This window comes from Podarcis cretensis (assembly GCF_951804945.1).
Source record: "Podarcis cretensis genome assembly, chromosome: 1".
In the NCBI taxonomy this organism is placed as follows: Eukaryota; Metazoa; Chordata; class Lepidosauria; order Squamata; family Lacertidae; genus Podarcis; species Podarcis cretensis.
The window spans coordinates 48,933,766-48,950,610 of record NC_137170.1 but is presented as its reverse complement, the minus strand read 5'-3'; the positions used below and the strand labels follow the sequence as shown (position 1 = coordinate 48,950,610).

The 16,845-nt window shown below is 44.5% G+C and overlaps 1 protein-coding gene across 2 annotated transcripts in view; it reads left to right on the top strand.

Moving 5' to 3' along the window:
* Positions 1 to 16,845, top strand: part of GALNT16 (polypeptide N-acetylgalactosaminyltransferase 16) — a 144,847-nt gene that overhangs the window by 122,140 nt on the left and 5,862 nt on the right. Inside the window, exons 11-14 of one of the 2 annotated variants that reach the window (XM_079990186.1) lie at positions 441 to 533; positions 2,132 to 2,215; positions 3,429 to 3,570; positions 8,264 to 8,380. In XM_079990186.1, coding sequence (XP_079846312.1) covers positions 441 to 533; positions 2,132 to 2,215; positions 3,429 to 3,570; positions 8,264 to 8,380 — 436 coding nt within the window. Of the gene's footprint in view, positions 1 to 440; positions 534 to 2,131; positions 2,216 to 3,428; positions 3,571 to 4,810; positions 5,458 to 8,263; positions 8,381 to 16,845 lie in introns of those variants that run through there. The other variant, XM_079990187.1, reaches the window with a different exon arrangement.

Sequence of the window (16,845 nt, the reverse complement as noted above, 5' to 3'; positions counted from 1 at the left end):
TGCTCCCCCAAATTGGCTGTGGGGTAGGTTCTGGAGAACCCCCACAATAGCATGTAGGGGAAGGAGAAGGCCAGTCATTCCATCAGGCAAGCTTAGTAACTATGTTGAATTCTTCCCTGCATATCCAAGGTTCTGTGGGATATACGGTAAATAACCTTAGAGAAAATAACAGTTGAATAGCTGTTTTATGTTGATGCAGCCGTTGGGATGGATGAATCAGTTGTGGTCTTGCAAGCTCAGAGATGGGGTGCAAACACCACCACCCATCAATTGGTTCCTGTTTTGGGGAAAATGTACAAGTCTAGTGATGACATCCCTGTGCTTCCAAATTTGCTGGCAATGAGAATTTGGGAGGGTTGAAGTTTCCATAAGGGTGACTTAATTTCATGTTGTGACAAGTGGTACAGTAAATAACCGTGGTTCACCTTTCCCATCTGCAGAAATACCAAACGTACAGCAGAAGTATGGATGGATGAATACAAGCAGTATTACTATGAGGCCAGGCCATCTGCCATTGGAAAGTCATTTGGAAGGTAAGCATCCCAAACCAGGCAAATGGGTATTCGTGTCAGATAGCTCTTATAAGCTACTCTTAGGGAGAGCTGACAGCATAGGCACTCTCCCATAACTAACATGCCCCTGGAAACATGATTCGAACAGCTGAGTAACACATTCTTGTATTGATTGGTTTTATATTTAAACATAAGTTCATCTCCGGCACTCTGTGGTAGTGGCTCAGTATAATCGAAATGGCTTGAACTAGATGACTTTAAAGGGGGTTAGGCAACTTTTGGAGCTTTAGCCTATCAACAGTGACCAGTAATGAACATGATGGTTATATCCTGCCTCTGGGATCAGGGTTACTGTGCCTCTCAATACCCATTTCTAGGAGAAAGCTATTTCTTGTGGGCTTCGGCATCTGGTTGGCCATGATAGGATGCTGTACTAGATACTAGGCCTTTAGTTGGTCTGATCAAAATGGGCTCTTCTTAGCACATTTCTAGGCATAACCTGACAAGGCAGCACTTTGCCAGGGATTCAGGCAAGGTGTTTTGCTATGGGGATTTTTTTTTTGTTTTAAAAAAAATGTTTTGCAGATTCATAGCTGAAACCTGCTATATATGACACTGATTGGCTGTCACCCATCATGTTCCTAAGAAATCTCTCATATGCAAAATCCTCAGAACAGTTATGCATTTTAAAATACCGTTACAGGTTAGGTTTTTTTAAAAAAAAAATTAAGTCGACAAATTAATGCATCACACTTGTAAAACGTAAAAAGGAAGGACGTCTTGAGAGAAGGGCAACACCAGTGACTGCACCAGCATATGATTTGCTGGTATGTATGTCTGCTTTTCAGTTTGTGAAGCCTGAGCAAATGAGTTTTGTTCGGCAGCTAAGAGATCCATTGTGACTTTACTTTTTATATCACCATAAACAGACCCCGGGCTGAGGTGACGGCGTTTACCTGACCTCCTGGCAGTGAGAGTAGGCAAGACGGTGAAGTGGTTGTTTGCTGTGGAACCTTATTGGCTTAGCTGGTGCCAACCTCCCCACCGCCTTGCCCCTCGCAGTAGAGGCTATGGAGACTTTGCTGCCGGGAGATTAGGTAACCAGCGCTGCCCCCACCCTGTGGTCTGTTACTGTATATTACCTTTCTCTTTACCCATACATAACTGGATCCGAGGCAAAGCAAGGAGAAAGATGTTACTGGGAGCAGAATAAACACTCCCATGCTACTTCAGTTTCTCACAGTGAGCCGTAGGATACACCCATATCCGGCCCATGCAGCCCAAAAGGGTTCAAGATGAACAGAGGAGTGGGACTACATTAATAGATGCCTTGGGAAAGGAGGAAGAGACAGGCAGAAGAGGTCTGAATTGGCCCATCAGCCTGAGATTCCTCCCCGCCCCCTGCGCTAAGCTTAAAATAGAAATTACAAAAGCACCTCTGTTAGGACTTGTTAGCATAGGTGTTGTGAAAATGTGTCATTGTATTGTTTGAGTAGCATGTGGCTGCACTTCACACATTTGGGCATTTTGTAATCTTTGCTTGTGTTCTGCCTGTGTTATGAGAATCTCTTTTGTCCACATTCACAACGAAGATAGGAACAATTTGCTTTTGCTTCCAGTATTGTGGACCGGGTGGAACAGCGCAGGAAACTGAACTGTAAATCCTTCCAGTGGTACTTGGAGAACGTCTACCCTGAGCTCAAGTGAGTCATCCTTTGAATCTCAAGTAAAACCGCAGGATGTATATTTAACATTGTGGGAAGGAGGAAAGTGGCAGGTGCCTTCCCAAGAGGTAAAACATGCTTGTAGCACATTGGAAAGATGCATGACAAATTGGAGGTTCTTTTCTGGAACAGGTATCTCCGCACCTCCCACCCATGGGCCTGACATGGCTCTGTTTGAACCAATGCCTCTTCACTATGGCAGCTTGAACTTTTGAGGTGGGATTAGACAACTGGGAGCTCATCCACACTTCTGTTTTGTCTCGTGCCCAGAAAGCATGAGTCCAAGGGATTTTCCACTTGTCTCATGTTTCTAGGCATGGTTCCGAGTGGTTTTGTGTTTCCTCTGCTGCTTTTCCTGGGAAAACCTGCTCCTTAGCCCTGAATTGGAGCAAACATAAATCTGTAGAAAACACGATTGATGTTTGCTCTGATTCAGTGGTAAAGATCAGGTTTTCTGAAAAGTTGCTATGGGAAACGGTAGAAGGCACAGTTGGGTCGAGCTTAATTTACTGTGAAAGGACAGAAGCATCAGAACCTCATAAGCAAGGTGTAGCCTTCTTTCATGAGGCATCCTAGAAGGCAAAAATATATAACCCACTCAGAGAACAATGGAGTTATGTGGTACATCAGTTGGAGTAATAGAAATGAGAATACATATACCGGTATATGTTGTAGTATGTTTAGAAGTTATAATCTGTTGTAATTAAAATGAATAATTTGCCATAATTTGAAAAAGATCAAAAAGTCTGCTTGCTTAACTGGTACAAACTAGTTAGTATCACAGAGGTAACTTTGGTGTAAGATGCACCTCACTTCTTTAATTACTGAAGTAAGAGCAGGAGTGGGTTAGTTAAGGGGCATAGTTAATCTTGCAGAAAACAGACTTTATTGTATACAATGTAGAAAATGTAGAAAAACAAACGGTTCACATATATACCTGCTTTAACGTGGTATTATCATTCTCACAATTGGTGTTCTTCTTGAATTCCCTCAGTGACTTCAGTTGATTGCAATATTGTTTTTATTGCTGTGTTTCACTCCAGAGGTGGGATAGCATTTCTGTGTCGTGTGATACTATTCTCATATGTATATGGAAGATTTATTTTTATTTTCTTCTGGATTATCACCATCAAATATAGAGATGGTATTGATAATTTGGCAATTTGTGTTCTGGTTTTGTTTTGTCTCTCAGGGTTCCAGAAAAGGAGCTGATTCCTGGCATCATCAAGCAAGGAGCAAATTGCTTGGAGTCTCAGGGACAGGATACAGCAGGGAATTCTCTAGCAGGGGTTGGAAGCTGTAAAGGGACAGTGAACAATCCTGTGGCCACTCAGGTGAGAAGTTGGTCCCTTTATTCTTTTCTGCTGCTTTTCTACTACCTACTGGGGAAGGTAAATGTGTGCATTTGAAGCATGGTGATTTTGGTAGATCCCTTGGCTGGGCAGAGGCAGTAGATAATTTGTGGACAATAGGGCTAGGCCCCATCAGGCCTTGCCTCAGTTCTTCCTCCAAGCCACATTGATTGTTGGAAGGCAGAGAAAAAATTGACTGGGATTCATCCTTCCCTAAAGGTCCTCCCCAGACACTTGAGTGGACCCCCTTGATAAAGTACTTGCACAGCAAACCATCATAAAATGGGTTGCTCACAAGGCTACTGCCCCACGCAGCACAATCCACAGGGGCAGCAGATCCGGCCTCCAAGGAATGCATCACCCACTGCTGCTATTGTGATTGCAGTAACAGCTGTGGTGTGCTTCTTGGAGACTGGAGGCTGCCTCCTCGGCAGCTGCCTCCCACCCTTATTCCCATTGTTGAACTTCACTCCCTGCACCCTTATTCCTGATGGAGATCTTCACTCACCCTGTTATGTACTGAAGTTCTCACCCTGGGCCAGCAGGGGGATACTGTAGATAGTTATGCAAATGAAGGATCGAAAGTGACGTTCAGTGATTGGATAGTTTGTATGCAAATGAAGGATCGAAAGTGATGTTCAGTGATTGGATAGTTTTAGAAAGTTGCAACAGTTACATTGTTCTGGAGCTCTATATAAGCAGGCTGACTGAGCTCCTCAGTTCAGTTCTGTTCTAGCTTACAAATAAAGAGCTGCTTTGGAAGAATCACTGTGTCGTCTGATATGTTCGCCCACAACTTAACACACTCCTTCTTCTATGGCAGGGTAGGCCTTCTGTAGTTCGCCTCAGGTACCAAAATATCTTGGGCCAACCCTGGTAGCCCAAGCTCTTCTTCTGAATAGGCGCTGCTTGGCATGAGCTTTTTTTTTTCAGTCAGACATCTCCCCTCTGGCCATTTCCTTGGCCCTTGAAAATCAGCACAGCCTGTGGGTGTACAGCCAGAACAGATGAGAAGGATCAGGGAGAAAATTCAGAATAACTCACAGAAACCAGCCCTCAGAGTTCCAGCATCGTGTGGGCAGCAGTTGAGATACAGTGCGCACATAGCATTGTTTGGAATTGGGGGAGCAGTGAAGAGAATGGAGAGCTAATGTGAAGAATGACCCAGATCCACTTATTATCTTACAATTCCATTACTATTCTGTTTTACTATTGCCTTAAGGACATAGTTCAGATGTAGAGACAGGAAGTCCCTTGCCACATGCAGGAGCTGTCCAACAGAGGAGGAGGAGGCAGCTATTCAAAGGACATTAGGAGCTATGGTATTGTGGAAAAAAAACTTTCATGTCTTGAGGCTGTTTCACACAGTACACAGTTTTCCTGAACTACAATGAAGGACAAAAAAAGTGAAATCAATGCGTAATATCTGCAGCTGTGGTGATAGCAGACACATGTATTGCATTACATGTACAAGGCATGGGGAGGCCACACGTTTACCATGGATGTGATGGTCAGAATCTACAGACAACTTTTTTCCTATATGGAACTCTATAAATAGTGATACCATGTAAAATAGCATTTAGTGGCTCCTAATCAACCAGATTTGTTGGATATGGGAATAATGCCCACTTTATCCCCCCCTGAGCTTTTCACCAGTTCTGTTTGGTATGTAAAAGTTACTGGCACTACTATCACACAGGGAATATACGTATGTTGATCCTGGGTGTGGTTGCACATGTATATTAATATTAATATTATTGTTTGAATTTATATACTGCCATATACATGGAAGTCTCAGGGCGGTTCACAGAAAAGATCAACATAAAAATCACAATATATATATAATCAAAATAAAAACAACAACCCAATAGCGAACTTCCCTGGCGAACTTCCCTGGGGAGAGCATCCCACAGAATGCAAGGCACGGAATTAGATCCTGCACGTTGTAGGAGTTAGAAGTTATGGCGGCAGATTGTTGTAAAGAATTTACTGCTCTAAATCCTGTTTAAGGCTGTGCACACATTGCCAGTTTAAAATGCAGCGACATTGGATTCCTCTAGCTGGCATGTCCAAAGTCCATTTGGGGGGCCTAATCCAGTCCTCTGGTCGGTTTAATCCGGCTCCTGTGGCAGTTTATTTTCAGGGGTAAAGGGTAAAATCCTATAAAAAGCTCAACAATTTCAATACTAAAAAAAGGTCAACAACCTTGCTTGGCCCTTTGGTCGGCCCCCATGGCCCTTCACTTCATCAAATCTGGCCCTCTTTGAAAAAAGTTTTGACACCCCTATAGATAAATGTGGATTGTGGTTAACATTGTATGGACATTGCTTCCCAAAGCAGTGCTGTGAGTGCATTGGATCCAAAGTACACAGCCTAAGACCTTTTCGTTCACACAGGTTTTTTATATTGGTGTTTTAAATCTCCGGGAGGGGGCATGTTTCCTCTCCCTTTTGCAACAAAATTATATTTTTCTATTGCTGATTATGATGTATTAGTATTGTTTTGTTTGTAAGCCACCCAGGGGGGAATTTCTTTGTGAATAAATATTGGCTTTGCTCATTCTGGAGTAGGTTGCAAATCCCCTCTGTGTTGAATGAGAATCAGTTGCAAATGCTCTCAAAATTGGCTTGAAATAGTAGCTGCTTTCTTTATAATTCATTATGGGCATTCATAATAGAACAGCTCTGCAACATAATGGTTCATGCTATGTGTGGCAAAATCCTCTACACTTTTTAAAAAATATATTTTTAATTATTTCCCAGAAAGAGAACAATACAGAATAAAATACAGAACAAACTATTGGAGTACATAGTAAATAGCCACAAACATAACACGTAGCTACAGAATCTTGCTTTTTGAAAAACCCTTTAAACTTCAGTGGCTTCTGAGGAATTTATTCCAGCTGACCATCTCGACCGGGAACCCTTCATTCAGATGCTGTCATATAGCAAGGAAGCAGCTTGAGTCAGCAAAAGGTCGCAGTAGGATACTGGATGCCAACAAAGGCTCACTCACATCTGTGGGAAGGAGCCTGCAGACAGCGTCCAACAAGCTGTTTGATTTGACTTGCTGTGCTATTTTGTCATTGTTTGAAACTGCTGAAATTCATTGAACTGTATCTCTGTCCTGGGAATTATCCCAGCGAAGAAGGCAAATGTTAATTGTCTGTTGAGAAGGATGGTTAATAGGTGGGAGGGTAAATCAATGAAGTGGGCTTGCCCTCTTTCTCTGTGTTTGTTACTGGTGGGTGTCTATGCTGTCTCCCTAATGATAAATTGCATGTTTTGCCACCATAGACAATAGCTACAATTGTGTTTTAGAAAAAAGGCTGATAATTTTCCCTATTGGGGAAGATAAGTAGAAACTGTGGCCTGTTCTAGAAAAAGCAAGTCGGGGGGGATCCTCAGGCCCAAGGGTTGAATGTGTTCTTACCTATCTCTCCATCAGACTCTTGGGATGGAGCCCGGGCTTTGCGCCCCCCCCCCAGCCTCTCCCTAAGCCCCACCTCTCACTGGTCCCACTCTGTCCCTTCCTTGCATGCTCTTGCATGGAATATGTCCTTGCACTGTGATATTGCCTTCTGCTGGTCCAGATGAAAAGAGGTGTACAGTGGTGCCTCGCAAGACGAAATTAATTCGTTCCGCGAGTTTTTTCGTCTTGCGATTTTTTCGTCTTGCGAAGCACGGACTTTGGAAAAGCTTCAAAAATCACCAAAGTCTTCAAAAACCTCAAAAAAGGCTACCACACCGCGTGCAATGAGTTGCTCCTCGAAGTGAATGCACGGTTTTAAGAAAAAGGAAACAAACTTGCAAGACAAAGGAAACAAACTTGCAAGACATTTTCGTCTTGCGAAGCAAGCCCATAGGGAAATCTGTCTTGCGAAGCAACTCAAAAAATGAAAACCTCTTTCGTTTTGCGAGTTTTTCGTCTTTCGAGGCATTTGTCTTGCGAGGTACCACTGTATGGACTGTATGTAAAAAAACCACAACCCTCTGGTTTTTGGATTGTTGTAAGGTAAGGCTACTGTATGGAAGGTAAGAGGCATATCTCGTGCACTGCTCAGCTGTGCCTCTGGCCCCACCCACTATTGTCATGCCTCTGGGAGGTTTTCCATAAGGGGATGTGGCCCTTAGGCTGAAAGGTGTTTCCCCGCACACGCTGGCCTACCACCTCTGCCAATCATGGGAAAAGGTTGTCCAAGGTTGAAATTCTTGGACAAGCTGTTGTCTAGCAAGAGGGAGAGCCAATTAGTATCCTTTGAAGCACACCTCAAAAGCTCTTTTCTGAACCCTGAATTCTTTGAGTGCCCAATCTTTCCCAAACTATATCAGGATTTCAGTCTCTGTTTCCAAAACTGAGTGTCCTTCACATATGCAGTGTTTCTTGCCTTTTTCCTGCTATGTTTCCCCTCTATACTGAAAGCTGCTGCTGCTGCAGGTTCAGTAACCTCTGAAGCAGCAAGTGGACTCCTGCTGCTAGTTCGCACCATGCTTTGTCCTTGCGATCACAGGTACATGCATGCCCAAAGGCCATTGCATAGAGAAATTCAGGTGACGAAAAGGTCTGAGTCAGCCCTTTTCTTACAAGCAAAAGCAACATGCACTGAGCACTTGATGGCTGAAAGAGGTATTGTGTTTCCATCACTGAACTGTGTTCTTTTCTTCTTCCTCCAAAGGAGTGGATATTCAGTGACCCTTTAATCAGGCAGCAGGACAAGTGTCTTTCAATCACCTCTTTCTCCGCTGGCTCTCAGATCACAATTGAGGCATGCAATCAGAAAGATGGCAGACAGGTACGCTGCTTCCTTAATCACACTTCCCCTGTTTTATTGTGGTGCCATTGTAGCTTAGTTTAAAAAATTATTGTATAAGGGTGGTTTGGCTCTGGAGATGGGATACAATCCATGGTGATATCATAAAGCTGGTGTGTGTGTGTGTGGTATGAGTGCCATCCAAAGCACACTGGCCACGCTGACTGTGGCTGATGGGAGATAGAGTCAGGCAACATTTGGGGGGCATCCAAGGCGTTTAAAATAAGAATAAATAAAGAACACTAGTAGCAATTTTAGAAGACACAATACAGCACAGGTATCGGGAGTGGTGGGGTTGGTTTGCACATCACACTTCATGGCACAGGTAATATCTAATATGTGTTCATGTCACTGGTACAACTCTATAGAAAAGGATACGGAAACGTGTTGCTTTGCTATAGCATATCTTATGCCAGAAAAGGTAAAAAGTGGTTGCTTCCCTGCGTGAGTTTTAAAAACTAGGGCTCAGCTTCAAATTTCTGGTTCAGTTTTATTTGGGGGGGCAGGGAGTATCTCAAAATTGAGGGTGGAATTTTGGGGAGGACTTTCTGAAAGGTTATGTGATGAAACTTACAACTGGTAGTGAGCGGCAGTGACTTATCTCCCCCCTCCCTTTTTTTTACCCCAAAGCTACTATAATATAGGGTTGCAGTATGTCCGGGAACTCCCGGTGGTCATACATACCCATCCGGGGGGAATTTTACATTTTAAAGCAAATGCCCTGGATTTTGGGTGTGTTTTTTTTAAAAGTGTGTGTGGGGGGCTCTTGTTCAGGGTCTGGCTCTGGCGCAGACAACCCTGGCTCAAGCTCGAGAGCGCAGGGGGCTATTGCTATAAGCTCAACAACTTTTGTATCTGAATAACCCTACTATAATAGACTGTATTTTTGCTATTGCCGAAGGTGGGGTGGCTGAAGCACTGTTATTCGTAGCATCCCTCAACAGGTGGCCAGGTTACACGCCCCACCCCTCCTGCAACTTATAGCTCCTCTCAAACTGTGCTGCGTCTTTGCATGGTGTCATTTCAAGGGAGCTGTGGGGCGGGAGAGGGAGAGATCGTGACCATGACTGGCAGCTCCTATTTTTTCTCCAGGTTACCCCTGGAACAGTGCTATATCATGACAAAGCGTTGTTCCGGGTCACAGCAAAATAACTGTTGCTTTTTGGTGGTCTCTAAGAGCAGCCCTGTTTGTTGCTGCAGCTACTTACTGTATTTTTCATCCTATAGGGCGCACCGGCCCATAGGTCGCACTTATCTTGGGGGGGGGGGAATAAAGAAAAAAAATTATTCCCCCCCCCCGAGCCCCAAAGAGCAAAGAAGCCTGGCTTCATTTTTAGCCTCGGGGCTGGGGGTCCGGGAGTGAAGGCGAGGTTGCGCAACCTTGCCATCACTCCCGGAGCTTGCCGGGCTGGGTGGGAGGAAGCCCGAACTTCCCCTGACCCCAGCCCCCAGAACAGGCTGCTATCCGCAAGCCTGGGGAGCCCGGCGGGCTCTCCAGGCTTGCAGATATCTGCCTGAAGCCCGGGGCGCGACCCGCTGCGCTCCCCGGGTTTCGGGCTGCAGACTGCTGTCCGCAAGCCTTGGGAGCGCGGCGGGAAGTCGTGCCAGGCTCCCAAGGCTTGCGGAGAGCTTCCTGAAGCCTGGAGAGGGAGAGGGGTCAGTGCGCACTGACCCTTCTCGCTCTCCAGGCTTCAGCGAAAGCCTGAATTCGCCCCATAGGATGCACACACATTTCCCCTTCATTTTTGGAGGGGAAAAAGTGTGTCCTATATGGCGAAAAATACGGTACATGTGTGGCAGCAGAAATACAGTTTGAAGCCTCAAGGGGATTTTAAATAAGAAAAGGGGCAGAAAAGAGAGAAACCATTGGAAAAATGCCTCCCTGAATTCTTCCAGTCCCCCTCCAAAAGTTGACAACCCTCCCCACAGTTTGCTACCTGCTAAATGGATGGAAAGTAGGGGTGGGATTTCATCTAACCCATAGATCAGGAAAGGTTCCGAATTCCTGGTACGGGAGGTTTTTCTATTTCTATTAATAGCTGCGACACAGAATGAATCTGTTCTGCATGAGGGAGTTGACAAGTCTAAACTAAATATGTGCAGCCCCTCCTTCATCTCCTGCAGTATCGACCTGTTAAGGTACTCCTAATTGCCTATATGTCTCTGTTTTAAAAAACAAAACAAAAAACAAGGACAGAATTCCTTTTAAACCCTTGCACATAGAGAACATAAGCACAAGTTTCCCAAGAGCTCTGGCTAATGTAGGAGCGCCCATAAAAACTGTCACAACACACATGCCCTCAATAAACTCTTGCTGTTGTGAATGTCCCCAGTGAGTTGTTCTTGCCTAGGCCTACCTTCCTCCTCTGCTGGTGACCACACGCCTGCTTTGGAACTAGGTCACTAATTTCTTCTTAAGTGCTTTCACAAAATCTTCCTCCCTGTGGCATAGCGAACTCTTGCTGCTGCTGCAGAACTCATCCTCCATTGTCTCTTGTGCCTAAGAAGCAAAGTCTCTGTCACCTGCAGCTCTTAGCTGGTGTCCTTTTTGAAATGGAAACAATGAATGAGCCATGCTTGCCTATGAGACCAGTACTCTGCAGTCTTCTGGATTCAAATGGAATCCAAAAGCTCAGAAGCATGGTTCTTCTTTTTCATATTTTTTTTCAGCCTTCGTTATTACGAGCCATTTAGCAAGGAATGTTTCTACAACAATTCCCATGCTGCTTTTGGTACGCATGCCCAAACTCAAAACTCATCCAGGAACTGACCAGGGCAAAGAGGAGGCTAAAGTGAAAAAATAAGCTAATCCTGTTTTGGCCTGGAAAGGAAATAGACGTTGTGGGTATGGCATTGGGCTCTGTCTGTTGATTTTATTATTTTTCACTAGCCTTTTTCTCCATCATTCTTAAGAATCCCAGATGGCATCCTTCCCAAATCACTGGATTCCTGGAGCTCCCCCGTTGGCATCACTTCATTTAAAAGTGCTGTTTCATAGCAGTGCTTCGAATTTCTATCACAACAGCAGTGCAAGTAACCATATGACATTATGCAAATAAAGCTCTCCACAATAAGCATTTAATACAATCCAAACATATACTGTACAAAAATAACAATTATTAAACACAGTACCAAAATGTCCCCAAAATATATGGCAATCTTCCACGGTTGGTAGAACTCATGCAGTTTGTATCAGGCTGCCACTGATGTGCTGTAGCTAACAAACTAGACCCTGAAAACTCCATCGGACAGACTCTGAAAATAGTGGCAATGTGTTGAAATAAGCTGGGTTATGGATGGCCCAATTAAGAGCATCCCAGGAAAAAGCTACCTGTTCTGAGGGTGGGAGGCAAGGGGGACCCCCAAGTCTTGGCCAATGTAGTTGTGCAGAAACACCAGCACAGTGAAGCTTCCCCAATCCTACTTCCCTTAATGCTGAAAGTCTCACAGCTGGGCACGTTTTTTAAAGAAGAAGAAGAGTTTGGATTTGATATCCCGCTTTATCACTACCCTAAGGAGTCTCAAAGCAGCTAACATTCTCCTTTCCCTTCCTCCCCCACAACAAACACTCTGTGGGGTGAGTGAGGCTGAGAGACTTCAGAGAAGTGTGACTAGTCCAAGGTCACCCAGCAGCTGTACGTGGAGGAGCGGAGATGTGAACCCAGTTCACCAGATTACGAGACTACCGCTCTTAACCACTACACCACACACACAACAGCTTTTTTTCTGACAGCACTCACTGGTAGGGACTACTAGCACTGTTTTTTCTGCTGCCTGTGGCAGACATTTTGTGCTAGCACCCATGACACTTTTATCAACATATGAGTACCAGCATCCCCCTTTTTACATAGATACTAAAAAAAGACATTCTCATTCTAGCACTGATGTACAAAAAATACCCTTTGCAATTTTTAACACACATTCCCCCCTTTTATCAGCAACTGTGGCAGATGAATAAACAAGTGAAGCAGAATCCCTTTTGTGGGGACCAGATAATATGTCAATAGCACTGAGCGGGGACAGCAGCATTATAGCACCAAAAGTAGAGTAGCACCAGAGAGAGCTTAGAATCGCACATGTAGTTATATATCAATCTTTCAATCAAAGGGAGAGGGCATTCTCTCCTGCAGCCACTAAACTGTGGACTCCCCTCCTTGCAGACATGTGTCTGGCACCTTCATTCATTTATTTATTTTGTCTGTCATGGGTGCTTCAGCTGAGATTCCTGCATTGCAGGGGGTTGGAAATAAATTTCCTGCCTGATGGCAAGAGGCAGAGTTCCTTGTATATCTTCTGACATGTGCTGAAGGAACATCTCTTCACCCTAGTCTTTGGCACCTGAAATAGATACATGTTAGAATCCACCTTATTCTTAGCATAAATTGTTTTAATATTGTATTTTTATGTTGAGTAAGAAATCTTATAATAAATCTATTGACTAGTCAAACAGTCCTATTTTTGGTCAGCTTTTCTATTTGGTTTATGTTTGTCACAATGCAAATATGATGATTCTTAAAAAGTCCAAACTTCTTACATTTTCTTTTTATGTAAGAATTGGGACAATGGAGAATTGTTCTTCCATTAAAAATATTTTTGCTGTATTTCTGAAGTGTTATTAATATTAACCTGCTATATTAGTTGCATTGGAATGACTTAATTGCCATGTTGAGGAGTAATGATTCTATGTTAGATGAGTACTGTATCTGGGTACTCGAAGAAGAAGAAGAAGAAGAAGAGAGTGACACCTACTCCCAAATATTCTGAAAATCTTATTTTGTTATGGACAAATTGGGTGTGAAACATTAGTTGCTAGCGGAAAGTGATGGAAGTTTATCATGCGGTTTCTTCAGTTGCTTGCTTCCAGAGAGGGGGAAATGGAACGCTACAGGAACAGACAGATTGCCATTGCAGACACACACACACACACAGAGAGAGATTTTTCAGGTGCTTGGATCAGCATCTACTTTATAATAATCTGAGAAAACATTCCTTTCTGAATGTGACCCCTGCAGCAGAATAGTACTTGGTTTTTTTAGTAGGCATTAGCTTCCCACAGCTCAAATTCTTTTGGTTTTATTTAGTGCATAGCTTGAAGTGAAGGGGTTTCAAAGTGGGAATGAGAGAGATTAGCATTTGTAGTCCATGTATTACACAATCTTTGATTCCAGAACACTTGTTTTTAAAGCGGTTTCTGCACATGCTAGTATAGAGAGAAGTGAGGGGCAGATGGGCCGTGTCCACCTGGCAAGGTAGCCGATCTAGGAGAAGGAAAATTCTGGTCAACGTTTTACCTTTTTCTAATTTTCTTTCATTCAGCCTCTGACCCTTTCCCTTCAGAGGAGGGAGGGCCTATTTTCCCTCCCTGCTCCTAAACATCCCTTTCTCCCAACCACCTTTACTCAGTATGTGGGGAATTGCTGGTACTCGCATTGAGGAGACACCATTTCAGCAAGGCCCAGTGTTTGAGAAATGTTGATGTAGATCTGGGCCCGCAGGCTTGCAAATGGCCACCCAGTTTGCATGCATGATTCAGACCTACAATATTAGCCAAGTTCAAACTTGAATGCTTTCTTCTTTCTTTCTTTTTGCTATGGAAGATCTCATCTCCACTCTGCTGGCCCATGGCTGGGTTATTTTTAATAACTCTTTTGTGTACTCAAGCCATCAGACTGAAAAAGATTCTGTTGATACAATAATAATAATAATAATAATAATTTATTATTTATATCCTGCCCATCTGGCTGGGCCTTCCCAGCCACTCTGGGCGGCTTCCATAAAAACCAAAAATACAGTAAAATCACACGTTAAAAACTTCCCTGAACAGGGCTGCCTTAAGATGTCTTCTGAATGTCAGGTAGTTGTTTATCGCTTTGACATCTGCTGGAAGGGCGTTCCACAGGGTGGGCGCCACTACCGAGAAGGCCCTCTGCCTGGTTCCCTGTAGCTTTGCTTCTCGCAATGAAGGAACCGCCAGAAGGCCCTCGGCGCTGGACCTCAGCGTCCGGGCAGAATGATGGGGGTGGAGACGCTCCTTCAGGTATACTGGACCGAGGCCGTTTAGGGCTTTAAAGGACAGCACCAACACTTTGAATTGTGCTCGGAAACATACTGGAAGCCAATGTAGGTCTTTCAAGACCGGTGTTATATGGTCTCGGCAGCCGCTCCCAGTCACCAGTCTAGCTGCCGCATTCTGGATTAGTTGTAGTTTCCGAGTCACCTTCAAAGGTAGCCCCACGTAGAGTGCATTGCAGTAGTCCAAGCGGGAGATAACCAGAGCATGCACCACTCTGACGAGACAGTCCGCAGGCAGATAGGGTCTCAGCCTACGTACCAGATGGAGCTGGTAAACAGCTGCCCTGGACACAGATTTGACCTGTGCCTCCATGGACAGCTGTGAGTCCAAAATGACTCCCAGGCTGCGCACCTGGTCCTTCAGGGGCACAGTTACCCCATTCAGGACCAGGGAATCCTCCACACCTGCCCACCTCCTGTCCCCCAGAAACAGTACTTCTGTCTTGTCAGGATTCAACCTCAATCTGTTAGCCGCCATCCATCTGCGCTTTCAAGTCATGCAATTAATGGAGGAGTTTCTTTCGTTTGGTGTCGTTCATTAGTGGGAGAAAATGCTTGCTGGGTGCCCTGTTGCAGCTGCTAAGGAATGAGTGAGGGATATCAATCCTACTTAAAGAGGTTTACAGATCAGTGGGCCTCTAGTCCAGAAAAACAGTATGAAACATGGGTCTATCAAAGGGGCCAGGATGCTGCTGGGGGCCAAAGGAAGGGAAACGTCCCTGCCTAATTACCATTGACAGCAATCTCTGTACAGTGGAAGAGCTTGACAAATCACAGCTGGTCCCCTTACAGACAGTAAAGAGTACCAGGATGATTAAGTCTAACCCACCACAATCTTGTCAAAAGACTATGCATTAGATCTGTTGATCTGAGATAGGGAGGGGGCTGACACACAGGGAAAGGTGGCTCTCCAGGCACTGTAGTCCTAAAAACTAAAAGCAGTTATGGGGACCCTCGTGAGGAAACTTCCACCCTCCAGATGTTGCTGAACTGCAACCTCCCATCATCCCTGGCCATTGGCCAGGCTTGCCGAGGCTGATGGGAGCTGTAGTTTAGCAACAGCTGGAGGGCCAGAAGTTCCCCACTCCTGACTTGCAGCTTTAAAAATAAGAGCCAGCACTTTGAATTGAGGTTGGGAACAAATAGGCAACCAATTCCAGCGAAATGATATCAGATTAATATACCCTGCCCAGTCAGCACCTGTTATTAGTCAGACAGTGGCATTCTGAACTGGCTGAAATTTCTGAGCTCTTTTAAGAGTTACTAAGTGACTGCCTTCTCCAGGAAAGTCTACAGCTGGCCTACCAGGCTAAGCTTATAGAAAACATTTCATCCTCTCCCACTGCCTCTAGATCAGAGGTCTATACTCACTGCCTCCAGGCAAGGGCTAGTCACCACCCCCAGCAAATCTTTTTGGGAATCCCTCCCAAGACTACACCAATTTTGGACGTGATGGCAAAAGGGGGGAAAAAACCACAACAGGGAAATAGTGCTAAAGTGGACACGTTTGAAGCTCTCCACCTCACCAAGCCCATTGTTCTCCAAATCACACATGCCACTTTTGGTCCTCAGAATGGTACCTCCCTTCCTGGAAGAACTGTAGCTGCCTAACGTTCAGCGTGGTAACCCTATTCTTTTACAGATTCCAAAGTGTTTGCAGAGCAGATACTGGGTGTCCTTCAAATCATCACAAAGAGAACACCTGGTACTTACACAACCTTACCTTATAAAAAGTGGCTACAGAGATCAAATAGATTTGCTAGAAAGGGGGCCCCATCTTGGATTTTGTGGAGAGTTTTAATTCTCTCTCTCATTCTTCACCACCTTCCTGCACACTGTTGCTTGACTGGGCAGTTCTGCTTGTATGGGAGATATGGTCAGTCCACCAACAGAACTGAAGGAGTCCGATCATGAAAGTGGGTTAAATATCAATGTATAGGATGCCAATGTTAAATTGTTAAATGATTCTGTAACGTGGCGGCAGGCAGAGTGCTTTGAAGACGGCACAATCGATTCAAGACAAATAATGATCTTGCCAAAGGAACTCAGGTGTAGCAGGTGGTACTTCCAAGAAAATGAACTAATGATAATGGCTAATGAAGCCTTTACTTCAAGTGTTTATAGATTTTAACATCTGGACATTTGCTGGTTGCCCTACAACCTACGGCATATGTCTTGGTTGTCTAAAACTGTTCAGCTTGTCAGCCTGAGAAGAATTGCCCATTATGAGTGCATACTGTGTGCTAGCGTGAATTTTAAGGGGCCAAGCAGCCTGGGTGGAGCTGCTAGCTCTCAGCATTTCCTACCTGGATGTGCCATGGGGTTGGAGCCTGTCCCTTTTTGCCCTCATCAATCAAGCAGCTGAGACAAATAGC